Source organism: Serinus canaria, chromosome 26 (assembly GCF_022539315.1).
Source record: "Serinus canaria isolate serCan28SL12 chromosome 26, serCan2020, whole genome shotgun sequence".
NCBI classification, from domain to species: domain Eukaryota; kingdom Metazoa; phylum Chordata; class Aves; order Passeriformes; family Fringillidae; genus Serinus; species Serinus canaria.
In genome coordinates this window covers 5,879,350-5,899,433 of record NC_066339.1, presented here as the reverse complement: position 1 = coordinate 5,899,433, position 20,084 = coordinate 5,879,350, and the positions used below count along the sequence as shown (strand labels likewise).

Sequence of the window (20,084 nt, the reverse complement as noted above, 5' to 3'; positions counted from 1 at the left end):
TATCTCCAAGGTTTTGTCCAGTTCCAGCCTCTTGGCTCGGGACTGAGCTGTGGGTGTAAGTCAGCCTTCCCAAAGCCAGGGCTCAGTATTTTCCATAGTGTTCATGGTGAGAAGGAGAAGGGAAATTCCCATTTTTTTTTCTGGTTCATTGAAACTGAAAGGTGAAGCATTGTATGATCCTTGAAACCAAGATTCACCACTGAGTCACAGTTCTCCACCTAGGAGGAAAATAAATAAGACGCGAGGCTGGAGGGCAGGAGCCTGCAGAGGGACCAGGAAGAAGCTGCTGAGCCCCTTCCCAGGGGTAGGTGTGACCCAAAGGGGGGAAGGAGCCAGGGAAGAGGGATATTTTTATGCTTTTCAGAGAAAAAACTGTGTGCCTGTGGCTTTCATCAGAGCTGACTTCAGGGTTTGGCTTCATCCTGTTCTATCATTGCCTGGATATGGATTTATATGGATGGATGGATGTGGGACAAGAGTAAATGTACTTAGGTTGTACTAGGGGAGGTATAGATTGGCAATTTGGGAGAATTTCTTCACTGGAAGGATGTACAAGCATTGGAAGAGGCTGCCCGGGGAAGCGGGGAGCCAGCGGCCCTGGAGTGTTCAGAACCCTGCGGATGTGGTGCCGAGGCACACGCTTTAGGGGTGGACCCGGCAGTGCTGGGTTAATGTTTGGACTCGATGGTTCGAGGTCTTTTCCAGCCTTAATCATGCCGTGATTCCATGACTCAGCTGAGTATGTTTTGAACTGCGAAAAAGCCCAGGAACTTAATGCTTTCTTCCCAAAATATTCCATTTAAAAGGCAAAGATATCCCGCTTTAAAGCAAACTTCCTTTCCTAAACACTCCATTTACCAGGGGAAAAAAAATTATCCCGTTTGGAAGTTCCTAAAGATTCCGTTAGACAGGGAAAGGGCCGCGGCAGAAGGGCGGGGGTGCGGGGAGCTCCGCTCGGCCCGGGTCCCGTGCGGGTTCGGGGGGATCTGCGGGAGCGGCGCGGGGCGGGGCGGGCGGCGCGGCTGCGCCGAGCGCACCTGGGCAGGTGAGGGGCGGGCCGGGCCAGGTGAGGCGGGGCGGGCGCTGCCCGAGCGCGGCCGCCGCTGCCCGAGCGCCGCTGCCCCACGCGCGGGCCTCGCGGGGCGGCCCCGAGCCCCCGCGGGACGGACCGGCCCCAGCCCCACGGACGGGCAGACGGACGGACGGACGGACAGACGGACGGGGTGAGCTGAGCGGGGCGCGGGGATCGGACGGTACCGGCCCCGGAGCCGCCCGGCCCGGGAGCCGCCGGGCGCGGCCCCGTCCCGCGTGGGGCTCCCGGGCGGAGCGGGGCAGGAGCGGGGCTCGGGGCACTGCGGGGCTCCGTGCGGGGCTCTGGAGGCTGCAGCGCCCGGGCCCGGGGCAGGGGCGGCGGTGCGGGGGCGCCGTGCGGGTCCGGGCGCAGCCGGGAGGGCAGAGCCCGCTGGAAATGCCCATTTAGCGCTCCTCGCCCCCGGCTCCGCGGGCAGCGCCGGGCTGGCCCCGGGCTACGCCTTCCTATCGCTGGAAAGCTAGGCCTAAAGTTAGGGCATGGCTGGCGTGTTCCCCCCACCCACTGCGGTCTTCGGATCGCAGCTGCTACGCCCCAAATCCCCACGGTTTGTGTAACAACTCGTGCCCCTTCCAATTGCAGGGGCTGCCCGGCCGTGGCGAGGGCTGAGGTGACCAGGTTGGGGTGTGCAAACTGGGAATTCAAAGAGTTGATCGCGTTCAGGGGTGGTGGGGAGAGCAGGGATGGAGGGAGGCAGGAGATGTAGAGAGCTCTGAAATGCGGGAGCCCCGGGTTCCCGGTGCAGGGAGGTGATTCAACGTCGGATGGCAATTCAGCCTGTTTGGAAGGTTTGCCTTTGAAAAAAATTAATACAGGTCCATGAAATCCAGGATAATATAGTCAAATAAAGGTAATGAGCAAGGAGAGGGGTCTGGGGGTTCGCAGGAGTGTACCCTGAGAAAATCCTTCCATCTTCAGAGGCTTTAATGGATGAGGTGGAGCAGGAACACTGAGTATATTTGGATCTGCAGGTGAGGAGCGAAAGCATCTATGCAGCAAAGCTGACTTGGGCTTCAGGATGGTTTTCCTGGTGCTCCGTGTGCTGTTGGACTGTCTGGGACTTCACCAGGGCCCCGAGTGTCACCACAGCTGACCAGGGCTGTCCCTGACCTTGGTCACTCCTCCACAGCCCTCCGGGGAGTGGCTGCAGGCTGTCTGCTCCTTCCTGACTTTGAGTGGCTCTTGTTGGGCTCAATGTCTCCAAGGAGAAATACGAATAATTAGGGTACAGGCAGTAATTACATCACTGACCAGAGATGCATTAGCAGCAGAGGGATGTGCTAATTATCCCTACCCAGCACCCAGATTGAGTGGGAATAAAGGGAGCTGGACAGTCCCTGAGTTTGTGCACCAAGGAGCCACTGCCTTGGCAGAGCCATAAACATGCCCAGCCATCCCCCAGGTGTCTGGCAGAGGTAGAACCCACCGTGAGTGTGCCCAGCCATCCCCCAGGTGTCTGGCAGAGGTAGAACCCACCGTGAGTGTGCCCAGCCGTCCCCCAGGTGTCTGGCAGAGGTAGAACCCACCAGATCGAAGTTGAAGGTTGTGAGAGGCTGACTCACCGTCTGAGCCCAGCAATGGGATTCAAGTTGATTTGCTCTCAGTTATTGTGTCAACAAGTCATTGGTGATAAAAGGTCATAAAGCATTGTAGTGCTGAGCGCTGACAGACGCTGTCTGCGGGCCCAGGGACAATCCCTGCCAGCACCCACCTTGTCACCCGACTCCTCTGCTGTGAGAGGGGCACACATCTCTCCTGCTCTGGGGTTTGAATTTACTCTGTGTCTCGCAAAGGTGTGTGCACAGCACATGTTATTAGCAGGGACTGCTTGTAACGTTAAGTGAGGTGTAACGTTAAAAGAAATGGTGGAAAGGAGCCGCGCTAAGGATTCTTCAAAAAGTCACTTTTTTTTTCCTTTTCAAGAGTAATCAGTATCTGATTTGGGTCTCAATTCCAGGTCCAGGATTAACCTGGACTTTGTGTCTTTGCAAGCACGCTTCAGAAGGTTTAATTCTGACAGCATTTTCAACATGGAGGACCAACACAGCAGAGTTTCAGGAACACTAAAATAATTTTGATGATTGCTTCCTGATCCTTTGCAGCTCCTGGGAAACAGTCTGGTAATGTGCCCACACATTTTCAAACTATTATTTAAAAATGGTTTGCAGTTGAAGCTGAACATTTTCTTTGCAGAAAAGATAAACAGATAAACTGAGTTGTGTTTGGATTAATTTTGTGTGAGCGCTTGCCTCTGAATGGGATCTGCAGGTATTTGAACAAATAAAACCTGTTCCTGGACTAGTTCTTGGATAGGATTTTTTTTAATCTTCTCCATCTCTGCTACCAGACACATTTTGCAATTCCTCCAGCAATATTCAAGGCTTATGGCAAAGGTTTTACTTGTCCTGTAACTTCTTTATTAATGGGAATATTTGTAATTTCTCACCTCTGTTTCAGGATTTACAAAGGAATATGGGAGATGCACCCTCTGAGCGCACGTGTAGTGCAGAAATCCCCTCCCAAAATCTAAAGATACTGAATGTGGCCTCTTCTTAGAGAGGGACACATGTTAATTTTGTTTGTTTGGCTTTGTTCTACAAGGAAAATATTGTTGGCTGGCTGCAATTGTGTGAGCAGCACACGGCTACTTAACAAAAACATTAAGTAAACAGCAGTCGATTTTTAGCAGCAGTGCAGGCAGACCTGCAGTTCATGTCCTTCTGGATAAACATCCTGGTTATTACAGGTCACTGCTGTTTGCCAGTGATTATGCTGCATTCAGGGCATTCATGGAAAAGTCATAAAATGACTTTCAGAGTCTGTGGCTGGGGTAGAGCAGCCCCTGTGCCTCAGCCTGGCCCCTGCACCTCGGCTAAAGCTCCCAGTCGGGGCCAATTTCTCCTCGCTGAGAGTCTGACAGGACTGCAGGAGCTGAGATCAGATCAGCCCCTTCTCCAAGGCGTTCATGGAGGCTTTGGAAACCCTGCTGCCTGTTCTTGCTGTGGCTTGTTGGTGCCTTTATCTCCTGTTGAGGGTTTACAGCCCAGCTCTGCTCAGGGCTCACGCTCCGTGTGCTCGCTGAGCACAAATAGCACTGAATTGTGTACCCTGGAACACTGACTGTGAGCTGCTGTCCCTGTGACAGCTCTGGGCCCCCTTTGGGATGTGTGGGACTCTCCCAGCAGAGGATTCACCCAGCTGAACCCGAATTGGTGCTTTTGGGGTGCAGTACATAAAACCCACAGCAGTTCTACGGCACAGGGCCCTTTCTCCTTACACAAATTCAGTTTCTTTGAAGCCAATGAGGCTCGAGTAACCTCCAGCAGTGGCTCTGCTCTCACCCCTTGCAGAGCATGGCCCTCCACCCGCGCAGGGTGCGCCTGAAGCCGTGGCTGGTGGCCCAGGTGGACAGTGGGATGTACCCCGGGCTGATCTGGCTGAACCGCGAGGCCAAGCGCTTCCAGATCCCCTGGAAGCACGCGACTCGGCACAGCCCCCAGCACGAGGAGGAGAACACCATCTTCAAGGTGAGGTGGGGGGAGCTCGGGCGTCCCACGGCTCTGGAACACAGACAAAGGGCTGGATTGTTGGCCCAGGAGCTGGACAGGCATCTCGGGAGCTGTTTGCGGGCACATTTTATTTATCTGACCTCAGAAAAGCCACTTTGTGCACCTGGATGCCAAGCTTGGCACTGCCTGGGATGGTGTTGAGTTCTTTAACCCTTTCCCACCACCAAAGGCCAGGTGCTGTGTGATCCTTGGTCCCCAAAGATGACTGCTGTTGGCTTCATCTGCTCAGGCTGGGATGTGGTCACTGGCTTGTTCTTGGCAGCAAACCATGAAATGCTGTTACATAAGTCTTAAGAGGTCCACCACAAGCTCATCACAAGCACTCATCGCTGCTGTCCCTAATATTCTTATCCCAAGGGATTCACTGTAACTCCCTGCACTCCTTTGAGGAATTTCTGACCTTTGTCTTGGAGGCATCTTTGACCAATAATCAGAGTTTGGGGTGAGAGAGGGAGAGGCCAGCCGGATGTCTGTGGCTGTCCTTCCACTCCATTTTAACCAAGTCCATTCCTCCTGCACAGGCTCCTTGTCGAAAATGACTTCTGGTGTTGAATCTGAGACCCACAAAACCTCTAACCCAGAACTGTGAACATTCTTTTGGAATTTGGATTTACATCTTTTTTTCTCCCCCTTCTTTCAATAGAAAAACTATTAAAGTGGGAATTTCCTTTTTTGTTATCACAAGAGCTCTTACTCAGACTTCTGCAAGAGAAGGATTTTACGGTGGATTTGTTTGGAGGTTTGGATTCTGATAAAAGCTGCTCTGTGTGGAGGGCTGGACTGAGCTGGCTGTACTTTGTCCCCAGGCATGGGCCGTGGAAACGGGAAAGTACCAGGAAGGAGTGGACGAGCCAGACCCTGCAAAGTGGAAAGCCCAGCTGCGCTGTGCGCTTAACAAGAGCCGGGAGTTTAATCTGATGTACGATGGCACCAAGGAGGTGCCCATGAACCCCATTAAAATTTATGAAGTGTGCGACATCCCGCAGTCGCAGGGATCAATCATTAATCCAGGTGAGGGCATTGCTGACACGGGCTGGCTCCTGGGCTGGCTCCTGGGCAGGCGTGGGTCCAAGGGAGCTCCTTCCCTCTCTGCATTAACTCTGCAGCTGCCCTGGTGCAGCAGGAGCAGCTGCCAGGTGAAGCCTGTACTTAAACTGCAAGGACTTTGAACTATCCTTTAGTCCTAAAATTTGAAAAGCTGCACACAGTTGTATGTTTTCCTGCTAAACAGTCTAATATTGGCAATACTGTGTCTTACTGCATCAATACTTTACCCTTCACTTTCTAGAATTATGTATTAAACTGAAAGTAGCATGTTGTATGGATCAGATTTATCCTTTACTGAAATTTGAAAAATACACAAATTAATATCCAACGTGATGATGATCTTTTTCCAGTCTTTCATGCTGATCATCCACCCACAAGAATGTTCTTGTTTGCAGGTTCCACTGGCTCAGCTCCGTGGGATGAAAAGGATAATGATCTTGATGATGAAGAGGAGGAAGAATTGAATCAATCTCAGCATGTCCCAATTCAAGAGACATTTCCATTTCTTAATATCAATGGTTGGTGGCACAGACTAATGTATTAGTGAAGGCATTTGTTTGTAAATTGCTGCTTGTGTGAAATAAAATTTTGATTTATTGAGGAGTTGTTGCCTTTTTGTAGAATCTCCGATGGCTCCAGCCAGTGCAGAAAACTGCAGCCCTGAAACTGTGTGGCCAAAGAATGAACCTCTGGATATGGAAATGCCCCCAACGGCGCTGCAGCACGACTTCTTCAGCAGCCCCGAGCTCTGGATCAGCTCCCTGCCAAGTACGTGCGTGGGCTTGTAACAGTGCTTCTGCTTTTGTACTTTAAAACCCCACAGAAAACAATGTTTTACCTTTTTTTCCCGTGGCTGTTTGTGAGTGAGGAGAACTTGTGTAGTTTAAATAGAATTGTGTGTGGTTTAAACATCCCTGTGAGGGCAGCGGGGCTTGCGTGGTGTCCCTGGTGCTGGTGCTTCAGGAAAAGGCACACTGATGGTTTCTCTCTCAGTGACAGACCTAGAAATCAAGTTTGAGTATCGAGGAAAGGAGACTGGACCCACAACGACCGTGAGCAACCCACAGGGCTGCAGACTTTTCTACGGAGAGCTGGGTCCTATGCCAGACCAGGAGGAGCTCTTTGGGCCCATCAGCTTGGAGCAAGTCAAGTTTCCAGGGACGGAGCAGATCACCAACGAAAGGCAGAAGATCTTCACGAGCCGGCTGCTGGATGTTATGGACAGGGGACTGATCCTGGAGGTCAGCGGCCACGCCATCTACGCCGTGCGGCTCTGCCAGTGCAAGGTGTACTGGTCTGGGCCCTGTGCCCCCTCCTCCACCACCCCAAACCTCATCGAAAGGCAAAAGAAGGTCAAGCTCTTCTGTCTGGAAACCTTCCTAAGCGGTAAGTAGCTTCTGCTTCTGGAGAACAGCTTTGGACACCGCTCATGGCACTGTTGGAAAGGGTGGTCTGCACTGGGCTCTGCCTGGGTGCACCAGGTGTGGACAGCGGGTCAGGGCCACTGCTCCTGGACTTCAGGGGAGCTTGGAGCAGGTGTGTGGCAGGAGAAGGGCACTGCACACTCCTTTAATGCTCTGAGAGACTTCAGAGGGCCTTGCTTTTAAAGAATGCACTTCACGTGCAAGGGGTGAGTGTAACTATGCCAGAGGTGGCAGAGGAGTGATGCAATGAGGTGGGATGTCGTGGGTGTTTCCCCTAAAGAGGACAACCCTGCAGCACTCTGCTTTTCTTCCTAGAGCTGATTGCCCATCAGAAGGGACAAATTGAGAAACAGCCTCCGTACGAGATCTACTTCTGCTTTGGAGAAGAGTGGCCCGATGGAAAACCCAGGGAGAGGAAGCTGATCGTGGTGCAGGTAGGGCACTGGGGCTCTGGGGTGACATGTGCCAGTCTTGTTTGGTTTGGGATCAATTCCCATGGATACTGAGACCTGGTATTTTCTGCTGTGGCTTCTGACACCAGGAAAATTCCAGTAAGACTGGTGGTTTGGGAGAGCAAATACAAATGTGACGTGTGCTGAATAGAACTGGTTTGTGAGAGTGTTAGGGTACTGTGGAAACCATCTCTGCATCCAGGACAGGGGCTCCTGCAGAGAAACAGGGATATTCCACATGCCTTTAGGCTAAAAAAGGGACTTCTTCACCAGGTCATCCCCGTTGTGGCACGGATGATCTACGAGATGTTCTCGGGGGACTTCACGCGCTCCTTCGACAGCGGCAGCGTGCGGCTGCAGATCTCCACGCCCGACATCAAGGACAACATCGTGGCACACCTGAAGCAACTCTACCGGCTGCTGCAGAACCACCAGGAGGGCTGGCCCATGCAGGCCCCGGCCATGCACATGGCACAGCCCCTCCCAGCACAGTGACCCACCCCGGCTTCTGGCCTTGTACATATTCAGGAGTGTTTCTTAACCAGTGCCTTCCTTGCCTCAGTCTGAGTAAATAAAATCTGTAAATCTTGTCATCTTCTACAATTTCAGCAATTTGTGGTGCTTTTGTTTTGGAAGTGGCTCAGAACAGAAAGGATTACAGGAATGCTTCTAACTCCTTCATCCTTTTCAGCTGTTTGCTTAAACAACCCCTCTGTATACATCAGATTTCAATTCTGTAATATTTTTTAATCTGCTATAATACAATGTATATAAACACTTGATCATTAGAAGAGGAGAAAGAAAATAATCTGTGCCCTATTAAATCTGCCTGGACAATATCACCTTGTCTTCTTTTTTTCTTTTTAATGGGGCTGTTAACCTCAAAGGCTGATCTCCTTTCAGTGTGGGGGGGTTAATAGGGAGGCCTATATGCCAGCATTGTAAATGCATATATAACAGAATGGGGTTGGAAGGGACCTCTGGAGCTTCTCTAGTCTCCTGGGGACTGATTGTTCAGATCTTTACAACCCTGAGCACTCAGGGACGGCACACAGCTGTCAGCGGTTCCCAGCACGGCTCGGTGCTGTCCCTGAACTGCCTGCTTTGTGCCCAGGCTGCGGGCACTGTCCCGGTGCCTTGCTTTGTGCCCAGCCTGCGGGCACTGTCCCTGTGCCCTGCTTTGTGCCCAGCCTGCGGGCACTGTCCCGGTGCCTTGCTTTGTGCCCAGCCTGCGGGCACTGTCCCTGTGCCCTGCTTTGTGCCCAGCCTGCGGGTACTGTCCCTGTGCCCTGCTTTGTGCCCAGGCTGCGGGCACTGTCCCGGTGCCCTGCTTTGAGCCCAGGCCGGCCCCGGCCCAACTCCCGGCCCTTTCCCGGGCCATGGCCCTGCCCCGGCCCTTTCCCGGCCCACAGCGATGCGGTCCCGCCCCGCAGGAGCCGCCTCCGCCGGGGCCGGGCCGAGCTCGGGCCCGCCCCGGAACCGGAGTTTCCAGCGGGTTCCGCTGATGGCGCCGGGCCTCGGGGCGCTGCCGGTGCCGCTGCTGGTGGCGGCGGCCCGGGAGGCGCAGGGGCCCGGCCGGAGGCGGCGGCTGCCCGCGGCCCGAGCGCTGCAGGCGGCCGGGGAGGTGCTGGCGGTGGCGGCCGGGCTGAAGCCGGCGCTGCTGTGGGACTGCGGCCCCGCGGGCCCGCCCGAGCTGCGGCGGTACCTGGGCCGGCTGCGGGAGGCCGGGCTGGCCGCGGGCCGCCTGCACGTGCTGGCCATGGGCGGCTCGGCGCTGGTGCTGCGGCCGGGGCTGGCCCGGGGCCGGCTCCGTTCCGCGCTCCGCGCCAGCCCCGCGCCGCTCGTGGACGTGTCGGCGGCGCGGCCGGGCCCGGCGCTCTGCGGCCCCGGCGAGGCCCGCGCCGTGCGCCGCCACCTCGCCGCCCTCCTGGGCCACCTGCGGGACGCCGAGCCCGCCGGCGCCGAGCCGGTGACCGCCAGCGAGGTTGTCGCCAGCGGCTGGAACCTGTGCACCGTAGCCGGGGTGCTGCTGGGCTACCCCGCCGTGTACACCTTCGCCGAGGGCGCCGAGAACTGCCTGGCGCTGACCCCGCTGAGGGTGTTCACGGCCCAGGCCTCCTGCCCCCGCATAAAGGATGGGCTCAGGGTCCAGATCTACTCCTTCAGCGTCCCGGAGAGCCTGTGCGCCGAGCTCAGGGACGTACTGGATGCCTGGTGCCAGGAGCTCAAGGAGGCTTTCGGTGCTCAGAGCGATTTTGTAGATCTCTGCATTTCCAGCGAGGTCGTGTCTCTTCCAGCGGTTGCCTTGTAAAACATGAACGTACTCAGACTTTTCAGCCTTCCTCACTGCATCGGGGACCAAGGCAGAAGATCCAGTTTCCTGTGTGCGTTGTCCCCTGCGTCTCTCATGGTCCTTGAGCACAGAAGGCTGAATTGTGACAGTCACCGCAGGCCGGTGGCAAAACCAAATAACATTTTCTTTAAAGAAAAAATGAGTGTGCTCCCAGATGCTCTGCTGCCTCGGTCCTGCCTGCCTGCACATTGCACCCTGCAAAGTCAGTGTGTATTCATTTGCAGTGGGCAGCTGAAGATTAATAAAATGATTTGAACACCACAGTGCTTTGAATTAGTGAAGTTTATTGTAGGCGCCATGTGTGTTTACTATGTGTGTATTATGTGTATATTTCAGGTATCTTCCCATGTGAGGTGGTGTCACGGCCTGCATTGTGTCTGAGCCTGCCCATGAATGATGGGCAAGTGCTGCTGTAAAACTTGCACGGTGCAGCTGCAAAAGGCACTTTAAATCCCTATCTCAGGTGAATTCTTGTGGTGCTGGCAGTGAAGGGGAAGCAGGTGTGGCTGTGGGGATGCTCGGCCACAAGGGAGGCTGGAGGAATGGGATAGAGCAGTGGCTGTGAGGGGAGCATGCTGAGGAGCCCCCCTGAGCTGGGTGCCTTTGTCAGGTAAGAGTAGAGATGGCCCAGGATCGAATGCCTCCTATTTAGGGAGGCAATAAATACAGGAGGACAACTCGGGGGTATAAACCCCAGGCAGGCTGGATGCCAAGGGCACAGGATGCCTGTCCCTCTCACCCTGTGTGAGCCACAGCAGCGGTGGGCACAGGGGCTCTGTCCCTCGATGCCTCAGGGCTGGGCAGGGCAGCCTTTGGCAGGAACAGAGCAACCACAGCAGCCGAGGGAAGGGGTGATGTCCCTGTGTTCATGGGAGCTGGCTGGAGTGACACCAGCAGCCGAGGGAAGGGGTGATGTCCCCGTGTTCACCTAGCTGGCTGGAGTGACACCAGCTCAGGATACGAACCCAATGTGCGCACACAAAACAGAAGGTGAGTTGAGGTGAGGCCAGCTTGCTTTTGGTGAAGCAGAGGTCAGTTCCTGCAGTGAAGTCAGTCATCAAGGAGCCCCTTCACAGCCTGTAAGTCGCCAGGAAGGTGGCGATGGCCACTGCTGCCACTGCCACCAGGAGAGGGATCCAGGGATGGTGCTGTCTCTGCCAGGAGAAGCTTGTGTTATAGGAGCGTGCTGGGGGATGCCACTTGCCATGGCAGCTCTAGCAAACATGCCCTCTGCAGGGCATAGAGGAGGGGATGTGTCCCAGGCCGGTGTGCAGTGCTGGGGTCGGGGCAGGAGCTCCCACCTGAGCCTGGCTGCCGTGGGAGCGGTTGAGCTCGTCGCGGCACTGGCGCAGCCGGGTCAGGCACGACTGGTACTCCTGGCTCAGCGCCTCCAGCTCCGAGCGCAGCTCCGAGCACTGCAAGCACAGCAAGGGGCTCTCAGCAGGAGGGGTCCCCTGGGTTCTGTGTGCCCCCAGAGCAGCTGGGCTGCTGCAGTGGCTGCAGCGCTTTGCCCGCAGCTGGGCACGGCTCTGCTGAGCATCCTCGGGTACCTGCAGGGACAGGGCACAGCTCAGCGTGCTGCTGGGTACCTGCAGGGACAGGGCACAGCTCAGCGTGCTGCTGGGTACCTGCAGGGACAGGGCACAGCTCAGCGTGCTGCTGGGTACCTGCAGGGACAGGGCACAGCTCAGCGTGCTGCTGGGTACCTGCAGGGACAGGGCACAGCTCAGTGTGCTGCTGGGGCACTGCCCGGCCTGCCAGCTTCCCACACCTGCCTGCTTTGCTGCCAGCAGTCACAGCACAAGCTCTCTTCCTGTGTGGCTCTCAGCTCTGCTACACTAAGTTATAAATTATTTTTTGTAAGCTCTTTTAATAGATCCCTGCTGGCTGAGCACTGCTGTAAGAATTGAGGGGCCGTTGGTTGGCAGAAGGCTGGTTTGATGGCAAAGTGTGTGTAAAAGGCTTTGGGTTTTTTTGCAGCCCACTTGTACAGGCATTGCTTCTGCTACAGACCCTTCCTGTTATTTTTATTGTTGTTATTATTGCAATCATTTTCTTTTCCTCCTCTCCTTCCTTTATGCTCAGGGGCTTGGTTCTCCAAGTGTGGCTTTGGCTTTTCCCTGTGGGGCTGCCGAGGCTCTCCTGTCTGTGAGAGCAGGAGGGGTTTGTACAGGGAGAGCTCTGCTCCTGCAGCCAAGGCTGCTGCAGCCCTGCCCTTGTGTGTAGGAGCTTCATCAGGGGGTTGGGCAGGAGTGGGGTCAGGATAACACTTAGGGCAGGTAATCCTTACAGGAACCGAGCCTGGGCTGCCTGCAGGAGCTTTGGTGTGTGGTGCTTCTGCTGAGTGACCTCCTCACCTCGTTCTCCTTTGCTGTGAGCTGGGATGTCCTTTTCTGCATCTCATCCTTCAGACTTTCTGTTCCCTCCTCCTCCTCCTCGGGGTGCTCTGGCAGAGCGTTTTGTTTTTCCTTGGCAGGAGTGAGAGGTGGGGTCTGTGTGGTGAAAACCTGGTCTAGAAAAGAGTCAGGCTTCTGATGAGAAACAGCTCCAGGCTCTGGGCTGGCTTTAGCTCTTGTTTACTCAGCACACTCTAGGGATAATGTTTGTGTGCTATGCACAAAGCAGAAGACACAGGAGCTGAGTTTGTTATCACTGTCTCTGCTGTAGCTACAAGTTCATCATCTTAAGAGCAGTATTTCTAAACAGTTGCCAGAAAAGGAGGGGAGGGAGAGTTAAAATGCCTTTTTTATTGCTTTCTTTTTGTCAAGTACAACTGTAATTGCAATTATAAACTGGAATGTGTTTCGTTTGGAAAAAATATGGCAGAGCCACTGAAGTAGAATTTGCAGTGAAAACCATTTATTTTTTAAAGTGTTTGCCATCATAAATACGTTTATGCTTTAATGTTAGCTAGCAAAACAACTCATTCTGTGTTTATTCTAGACCACTGCAGACTTTTCCTAGAGTCAGGGCTAGTGTTCCCATGTCCAGGGAGGGCTACGTGGGGGTTACAAAGTTTGCTGACCTGTGCTTTGCACCTTCACCTCCTGGCTCTTCTGTTGGTTGTCCAGGTTGTGAATCAAGTCTGGAAACACAAAAAGCATCATTATTGTCTACAGCACTAAAGGAGGTCTCTACCTTTGTGCATTTCTGTGTTACTTACTCTGCAAATGGCTGATTGTTGCCTCCAGTGTTACTTTCTGCTCTTGTTCTTTTTGCAATTTATCTGAAATAAGAAGATCAAGGTTTGTATAAATGTGTATCTTTATGCAAGGGTGGTACTTTACTCTTCTCCACATGTGTAGAGTGGGGCAGATGATGTTGGCTGCCCTGGACTTTTTTCTTTGAAGGAATGTGATTTTTAGCTGTTTATTGCCCTTTCTTTTTTGGCAGCTTTTCCTCTCGTGCCTCGTGTTCAAGTCATTTATGGTTTATTTGAAAGCTGTTCATGCAAGACCCGTTATGAGATTAGAACTGGAACCCGCTTTCTCTTCCCTAATTATGTTTTAAAATAGCCATGTGTGAGTTTAAAATAACGTGTGTGAGTTCCCTTGCTGTGCCTGAAGTGATGCTTCAGGACATTTCCAGCTCCTTTGTACTGCCCTCACCACCCAGCACCCGGGCTCTGTCTGATGCCCTGCCAAGGCTGGAAAGTCCTGCCTCAAGCTGAGGACACATCTTAGGTTTTTATTTCTTTTCAGGTCTCCCATTACATCCTTTCCTCTAGCAAAGCCACTTCTCTGAACGCTTTAGTCTGGCCAGGAGCAACTTTTGGAGTTGGCAATCAGCAGCTTTTGTGGCACGCCGAGTGGAGTGAGCCTGGTGTGCTCCAGCTGCTCCGAGCCCCGTGGCTTCGGGAGCGCTTTCCTGGTCCCTGCCGGTTCCCGGAGGGCACGGCGACCCCGGTACCTTGGATGTGGCGGATGTGGCCGGCCTGGCGGTCGTTGTCGCTGCGCAGGGCGCTGGCTCGCTGCAGCAGCTCCGTGCGCTCGTCCCGCAGCGCCCGCAGCTCCCGGCTCAGCCGCTCGCTCTGCGCGTCCGCTCGCTGCGCCGGGACAGACAGACAGACAGACACACAGCGGGCCTGCTTGGCAGGGCATCGCAGCTCACCTCGTCCTGCCCCAGCACCGCCTTCCGCCGGCCCAGGCTGCTCCCAGCCCAGTGTCCAGCCCGGCCCTGGGCACTGCCAGGGGTGCAGGGACAGCCACGGCTGCTCTGGGCAGCCCAGCAGCAAAATCCCGGAGCGAGCTGCTCCTGCCGGGAGCTGACATACCTGGAGCTCACTCTGTAAAGCCTGGAAGCTGTTTCTGAGCTCGGTGTGTGCTGTGGTCTCCTTGGTCAGTTCGGCTTTGAGTGTGGCGTGGTGCTCCTTCCAGAGGGCGAGGTCCTCTCGCATCTCTGCCAGACTTCTCTGGAGAGCAGAGAGGGGACCCAGGGCTGGGTGTGACCCCGGGCTGGCTGTGACCCAGGGGTCGGTGTGACCCAGGCCCTGGGGGATGCTGCCAGCCTGCCCTGGTGACACCAGCCTGGCAGCCTGCCCTGGTGACACCAGCCGGGCTGTGCGGGGCAGCGCTGGCTCCCCGAGCAGCAGCACACAAAGCCCGTGTGGGGCTGATGCCATCTGATGGACAGAGCCAAGCAGGGCAGTGCTCCCTCTGGAACACCTTCCTGTGCTGCCAGCAGGCTTGAGGATCCTGGTGGTACTTGGCATAAAGCTCACTTGTTTTTTCTGCAAATATGTTATCCTGTGGGTCAAAGCAATTTGCTGCCTCTTGGGGAAATCCTAGTTTCATATAAATGAGCAGCTCCAGAAAAAACAGCTCTGGAGACCTCGTGTCGTGGTGTCTGTTGGTGTGAGCAGGGCAGGGAATGGCCCAGAGGGATGGTGAGGGGGAAGGGTTTGCAATTCAAGCTGACAACCCGAGTACATTTCCCCAGCTGTGAGCTGTCTGTAACCTGATGTGCAGCTTGTGGAGTGAGCACAGGTTGCATTAAAGCTGCTTTGGGCTTTGCTGAGTAGCTAAAACTTCATATTTTTTTTATCTTTGCTGCTAATGGCAAGCCTGTCATCACCTTTCCCTGACATGTGTGTTTTCTTTGTCAAAGTTGGGCTAAATTAAAGCCAAGCCAGGTGTAAGACATACTGCTCACCTGAGAGTTCTGCAGCTGCTGCTCTGTTAGGAGTTTGTCCTCCAGCATCTTCTGAAGAGCCTCTTTTGCCTTCTGCTCATAGGTCTGCTTCTGGTCCTCCATCTCTATCAGGATCTTCTTCATACACTCCTTTGAGTAACTCTTTAAAGAAAGAAAGAGCTTGAGGTGCTTATCTGTCAGATCCCCACCTTGTTCAACCTGAGTGTTAGCAAACCCAGAGTGTGTAAATGCTGCTGCTAATGTGCTGTGAAGCATTGCTTCAGCCAAGAGTTGAAGTCCTTTTTGGATGGGTATCTCATCAGATTGATGTAGAAACTGAGGCCCGGCCCAGTGACAAGGCTTGGTTTTTGTTTTCCTGCCTTTCCTCACCCGTGTTTGTCAGTGAATCAGACATTACCTGGGTGCAGGCCTGCAGCTGATTTTCCAGCACCCGTAGTTTACACCTCAGTTTGTCCTCGTTCAGCTGACCCTGGGGAAAAGCAGTTGAAGTGAGATGTGAAATCAGGAACTGCACAAGGTGCCCCAATGTTTTGTTGGGTTGTGTTCTGATTCATGTTCTCCCTTCATCTGTAATCAGATCAAAGTCTCTTCAGTGCTGAGAGCTCAGGTAAACCTTCCCAGCCTCACAATAAATGGGACATGGGGAAAGTGAAACTTTTATGGATTTCAAACTTGTCCTGAGGCAGTTTCTCTGGTTCCTGGGTGCAGGTGCTGGCAGTGACATGACAAGTTAGGAGTGAGGGGATTTGGGGCTGTTCTGGCTGGCTTTGGCAGAAATGCAGCTGCTGCCTGTCCCTGTTCTCTGCCTGTGCTCCCTCCCTGCCTCCAGCTCCAGCTGCTGGAACGGTCTTGTCTGGCTGTTTTCCTTAGAAAATGGGTTGGGTCTGTGTTGCAACATCTGCAGTTGGGCAGGGGGATGGAGGGCACAGTGATGATTCATTCCCCTCACTGTCATCAGCTCCTCTCGGTGTTAGTCAGGCTGCTCAGGCTTTGTGGAAGCAGGCTGCATGCAAATTCATATAACATTTCTAGCAAAAAGTTCACGTGGGCTGGTTTCCACCAGCAATACTGAGAACACCAATATCCTGTCTGCCCACTGCTGTCTGGAGTCACGACTCTGAAAAGAAACTCCTCGGTGTGACAGGAATAGACCCAAGCAAAGCCATACTCCCTGGTGTCCCAGCACTGGTTAAATTTGCACAGAAGCACATTTACAGCCCCAAAGACTCGATCTTCCCAGTTCACTTGGGCAAAGAACTAAAGGCTCTTAGTACGTAGGTGGAATTTTGAAAAGCAATTTTAGATGTGCACTATTCTGCCTGGTTTTCCTCAGCTATCCTCCTCTGCTGTCTGCACAGACTCCAGCTGTGCACAGATGTGGCTGTGCCATCATCCATCCATCCCTCCCTCCATCCATCCATCCCTCCATGGATTCCATCCGTCCATCCATCCATCCATCCATCATCCCACCATCCATCCGTCCGTCCGTCCGTCCATCCATCCATCATCCCACCATCCATCCATCTGTCCATCCCAGCTCCATCCATCCGTCCATCCATCCAGCCATCCATCCATCCATCCATCCATCCATCCATCCATCCATCCATCCATCCATCCATCCATCCATCCCTCCATGGATTCCATCCATCCATCCATCCATCCATCCATCCATCCATCCATCCATCCATCCATCCATCCATCCATCCATCCATCCATCCATCCATCCATCCATCCATCCATCCATCCATCCATCCATCCATCCATCCATCCATCCCTCCATCCATCCATCCATCCATCCATCCATCCATCCATCCATCCATCCATCCATCCATCCATCCATCCATCCATCCATCCATCCCTCTGCCAGCCCCACCTGCCTCACGGAATCCCCTCCCAGCAGCAGCATCTGCCTGTTGGCTCCAGCACCGAGGGGATTGTCAGGCTGATGAAAAGCTGGTTTTTAGGCTGATGGAAAGCTGGTTTTTAGGCTGATGGAAAGCTGGTTTTTAGGCTGATGGAAACCTGGGTTTTAGGCTGAGGAAGAGCAGCGTGCAAGAGGCAGCAGCAAAGTCTCTCCTGTCCTGCAGCAGGGGCAGCAAGCAGCAAGGAGCACCCACCTTGGCACTCTGAGGTTTCGTGGCCACTTCCTGCACCTGTGGCTGGCTGTTTTTTCCTGCTCACGTTATATTGGAGGAGCAAGTGAAGGCGGAAGTTTCTTACCACAGGATGTCTAACACAAGTTTTTGTCCCCCCTCACCCAATCACTCGCTTCTCTGCCCCAACAGAACTTTTAAACCACTTTTTTTTAAATGCCACAACAGCATGAATTGTTTGAATTAAGGATCCTATAAGAAAGCCTCATATATTACATAAAATGTATCATCTTAATTTTGCATTCTCATGGAAGACACAAAGGGCCTTTTCTGCTGAGTCGGTCCCACCCTCCCTGAGCAGGGAGGCAGGGGAGGTGGGGGGGGTCCTGCAGCTCTCCGGTACCTGCCAGGATTTCTCTGAAGCCTGGAGCAGAGTGGACAGGAGCTCCTGTAAAATCACCATCTTCTGCTTGAGCAGCAGCTCACGGTGCAGGGCCTCCTGTGGGACAGGGACGTGGTCAGTGGGGCCAGAGCTGGGGGCACAGCCCGGAGCCCCCCTGCCCAGGGCTGGCCCTCCCTGGGGGCTCCAGGTCTTTGAGGTCTGTTGGCTTTTTTGGCTGTGTTAAAACCGAGCTTTTAACACCCCTTCATTTAGCAATATTAATAGTTTAATAAGTATTATTCTTGGTGGAAACCAGCTGTCCCAGTGGGTGCTGAGCACTGTTTGGTACCTACCTTCAGGTAGTTGGAGAGCTGCACCATTTCCTGAAAGGGAAAGGGCAGACGTTTAAAAATAGGATTGTTTCAGTTTATAAGCATGGCATGAACTTGCTCCAAAAAACTAAATATTTTTAAATAAAAGTGAATTAACAGCCTATATTTGGGTGGAGGAGGAGAGCCTGTTGGGGTCCATTGGGTTAGTTTTTCCAGGGAAGTGGAAATATTTCCACTGCAGTTTAACTTTCAGGAGTTCCAGGCTGGTCATTTACCTGCGCTTTGCTTACCTTATTTAAAACTGCTATTCCCCAGCTGAAATGAAAAACAAAGTGTGTTACTGAGAGGTCGGGGGGGTCCCCAGCTGAGCTGTGAGTGTCTGTGCAGCAAACCCTTTGTGGGAGCACTTTGGGCTTGGCAAGCTGCTGGGCATGGCCGGGGAGGGGCAGGAGCTGCTTACTCTGTCTGCTGGCTCGAGTCTGTCACTGCTGAGCTGGGGCTCGGCAGGGTCTGTGTTCCAGTGGAGGCAAAGGGGCAGGGTGGGGATGATCCCCCCGAGGGGCTGCGGGCGCTCTTCCGCCAGGGTGTCCATCTCTGTCCCGGCCGGCTCTCCCCGGCCTCGGCCGCCAGGTTTCTCCTCCGGAGGAACTCAGCCTGGCGGGGGCTGGTGGCCGTGGGCAGGCCCGGGGGGCGGCAGCAGGTGACACTGGCCCTGCAGCAGGTGACATTGACCCTGCCCCGCAGCCGCTCCCGCGCCTCCTGCCGCCGCTCGCTCCTCTCCTCGGCGCTCTCGCCCGGGCGCGGCCGTGCCCTCCTGGGCATGGTGGCCCTGTCCCCTCGGGGCCTCTGCCCTGTGAAAGCAGCCCAGACCACGGGGGATCAGTGACAATCAGCCGCTTCTAGGGCTTGTGGGCGTGGGGTGTCGGGCAGGGCTTCTGGAGTTACTTCTAGAATACTTCCGTGCTGTTTAGTTTGTATAAAATCTGCTCTGTGATTCTTTTTACTGTCCTGGGGGTAACTGTGGGATGCTCAAAGCTCTTTCCTGGTGCTATCCTTGACTGTAGGGGCCTCCTTTGAAGGCGAGCAGCATTTTTGGGGTGGTGCCTGGGTGCGGAAGGTGCCCACAAGCCCCAGCCAGGACACTGCTCCAAAAGCCGAGCGGTTTTCAACTCATTTTGCTCCGTTTTTGTGTGCTCTGCTCAGCCTCTACTCATCCATCTCTTCCCACCAGGAAAAGCTCCGTCCTCTCCCACCTGTGCTGCCTCTGGCTTTCCCAGCCCGTCCCAGGGATGTAAAAGCCTCAGTTCATCAAAAATGCACTGAAAATCAGGATAAAGCTTAAAGAAACACAGTCCATTACTCACCCCGGGCCGAGCAAATCCTGGAGGCTTTCATGACAAGCTAATGCTCTATTTCCTCCTTCTGCTACCCCAAATTACCCTCTCTAATTAAACACGTCCTCTATCTTTGCTTTCCAAGCTGTTACACCTCTTGCTTCAAGGGAAACCAGGAAAAAACCCTCTGCTTCTTGCTGGTTCACGTTACAGTTCCCCCGTGCAAGTTGTGTAGGCTGAAATTGGGGTGAAAAAGGAGGGAAAAGGTGCCTGGTGCTGCCCTCGGCCTCGGCTCCCCTGCAGCCCCAGAGCCCGGTGCTGTGGGCGCTGCAGCTCTTACCTGGTGCCAGGCTCCTGTCCTGCCCCTGGGGTGCCGTGCCCAGCCGGGTGCCACAGGGCAGAAGCACGCCCCAGCTGCCCTCCTCATGCCAAGCAGCTCATCCTGTGCTCTCCTGCTCTCTGTGGAACAGGAAACGCTGCAGCTGCGGCCGAGCCCCGGTTCCTGTCTGTGCCCGCAGCCCGGCTCAGCGGGGTCGGGCTTATCTCAGAGCCCCGAGTGCCCAGCCCGGCCCCAAGCCGAGCCCGCAGTTATCTTCTGGGCATCTCCCCGTGCTGCTCTGGGACACACAGCGTCAGCTGGAGCCGCTTGTGGCACTCGGGGACGGAGTTTCCCTGAGCGGCTTTGGGAAGTACAGTAATGCTATTATTTAAGGGCTTCCTGCAGATTGGAAAGAGGAAAAAAAGTGTGTTCTGGCAGCTGAGGAGAGGTCAGGAATGGCAGAAATTCATTAAGGTCTTTAGAGAAGTGAAAGCTTGGTTAATGCAAATCGGGAGGAGGTCGGTTTAGCCAGCTGGGC

The 20,084-nt window shown here is 54.3% G+C and overlaps 3 protein-coding genes across 15 annotated transcripts; 2 read left to right on the top strand and 1 right to left on the bottom strand.

Moving 5' to 3' along the window:
• Window positions 1-1,125: 1,125 nt before the first annotated feature.
• Window positions 1,126-8,421, top strand: IRF6 (interferon regulatory factor 6). The gene is made up of 8 exons (XM_030233206.2): window positions 1,126-1,223; window positions 4,441-4,617; window positions 5,466-5,670; window positions 6,102-6,224; window positions 6,328-6,474; window positions 6,700-7,092; window positions 7,446-7,564; window positions 7,856-8,421. The coding sequence occupies exons 2-8, from the start codon at window positions 4,444-4,446 to the stop codon at window positions 8,075-8,077; spliced, it is 1,383 nt and encodes a 460-aa protein (XP_030089066.1). The 5' UTR covers window positions 1,126-1,223; window positions 4,441-4,443; the 3' UTR covers window positions 8,078-8,421.
• Window positions 8,422-9,079: 658 nt separating this feature from the next.
• Window positions 9,080-10,198, top strand: C26H1orf74 (chromosome 26 C1orf74 homolog). The gene has a single exon (XM_030233069.2). The coding sequence runs from the start codon at window positions 9,087-9,089 to the stop codon at window positions 9,891-9,893; it is 807 nt and encodes a 268-aa protein (XP_030088929.1). The 5' UTR covers window positions 9,080-9,086; the 3' UTR covers window positions 9,894-10,198.
• A 1-nt stretch (window position 10,199) lies between these two features.
• On the bottom strand, window positions 10,200-19,799 carry TRAF3IP3 (TRAF3 interacting protein 3). 13 transcript variants are annotated; one of them, XM_050985094.1, is made up of 16 exons: window positions 19,568-19,732; window positions 18,354-18,744; window positions 18,184-18,208; window positions 17,915-17,944; window positions 17,583-17,678; window positions 15,484-15,555; window positions 15,087-15,227; window positions 14,209-14,346; window positions 13,845-13,980; window positions 13,099-13,161; window positions 12,961-13,020; window positions 12,293-12,447; window positions 11,558-11,641; window positions 11,486-11,527; window positions 11,237-11,350; window positions 10,200-11,089 (listed from the first exon to the last, which is right to left on the bottom strand). In XM_050985094.1, the coding sequence occupies exons 2-16, from the start codon at window positions 18,713-18,715 to the stop codon at window positions 11,006-11,008; spliced, it is 1,602 nt and encodes a 533-aa protein (XP_050841051.1). In that variant the 5' UTR covers window positions 18,716-18,744; window positions 19,568-19,732; the 3' UTR covers window positions 10,200-11,005. The 13 variants fall into 13 exon arrangements, with proteins under 13 accessions (XP_050841051.1, XP_050841052.1, XP_050841054.1 ...); XM_050985095.1 differs by having other exon boundaries at window positions 11,525-11,566; window positions 11,597-11,641; XM_050985097.1 differs by having other exon boundaries at window positions 11,597-11,641.
• Window positions 19,800-20,084: the final 285 nt, after the last annotated feature.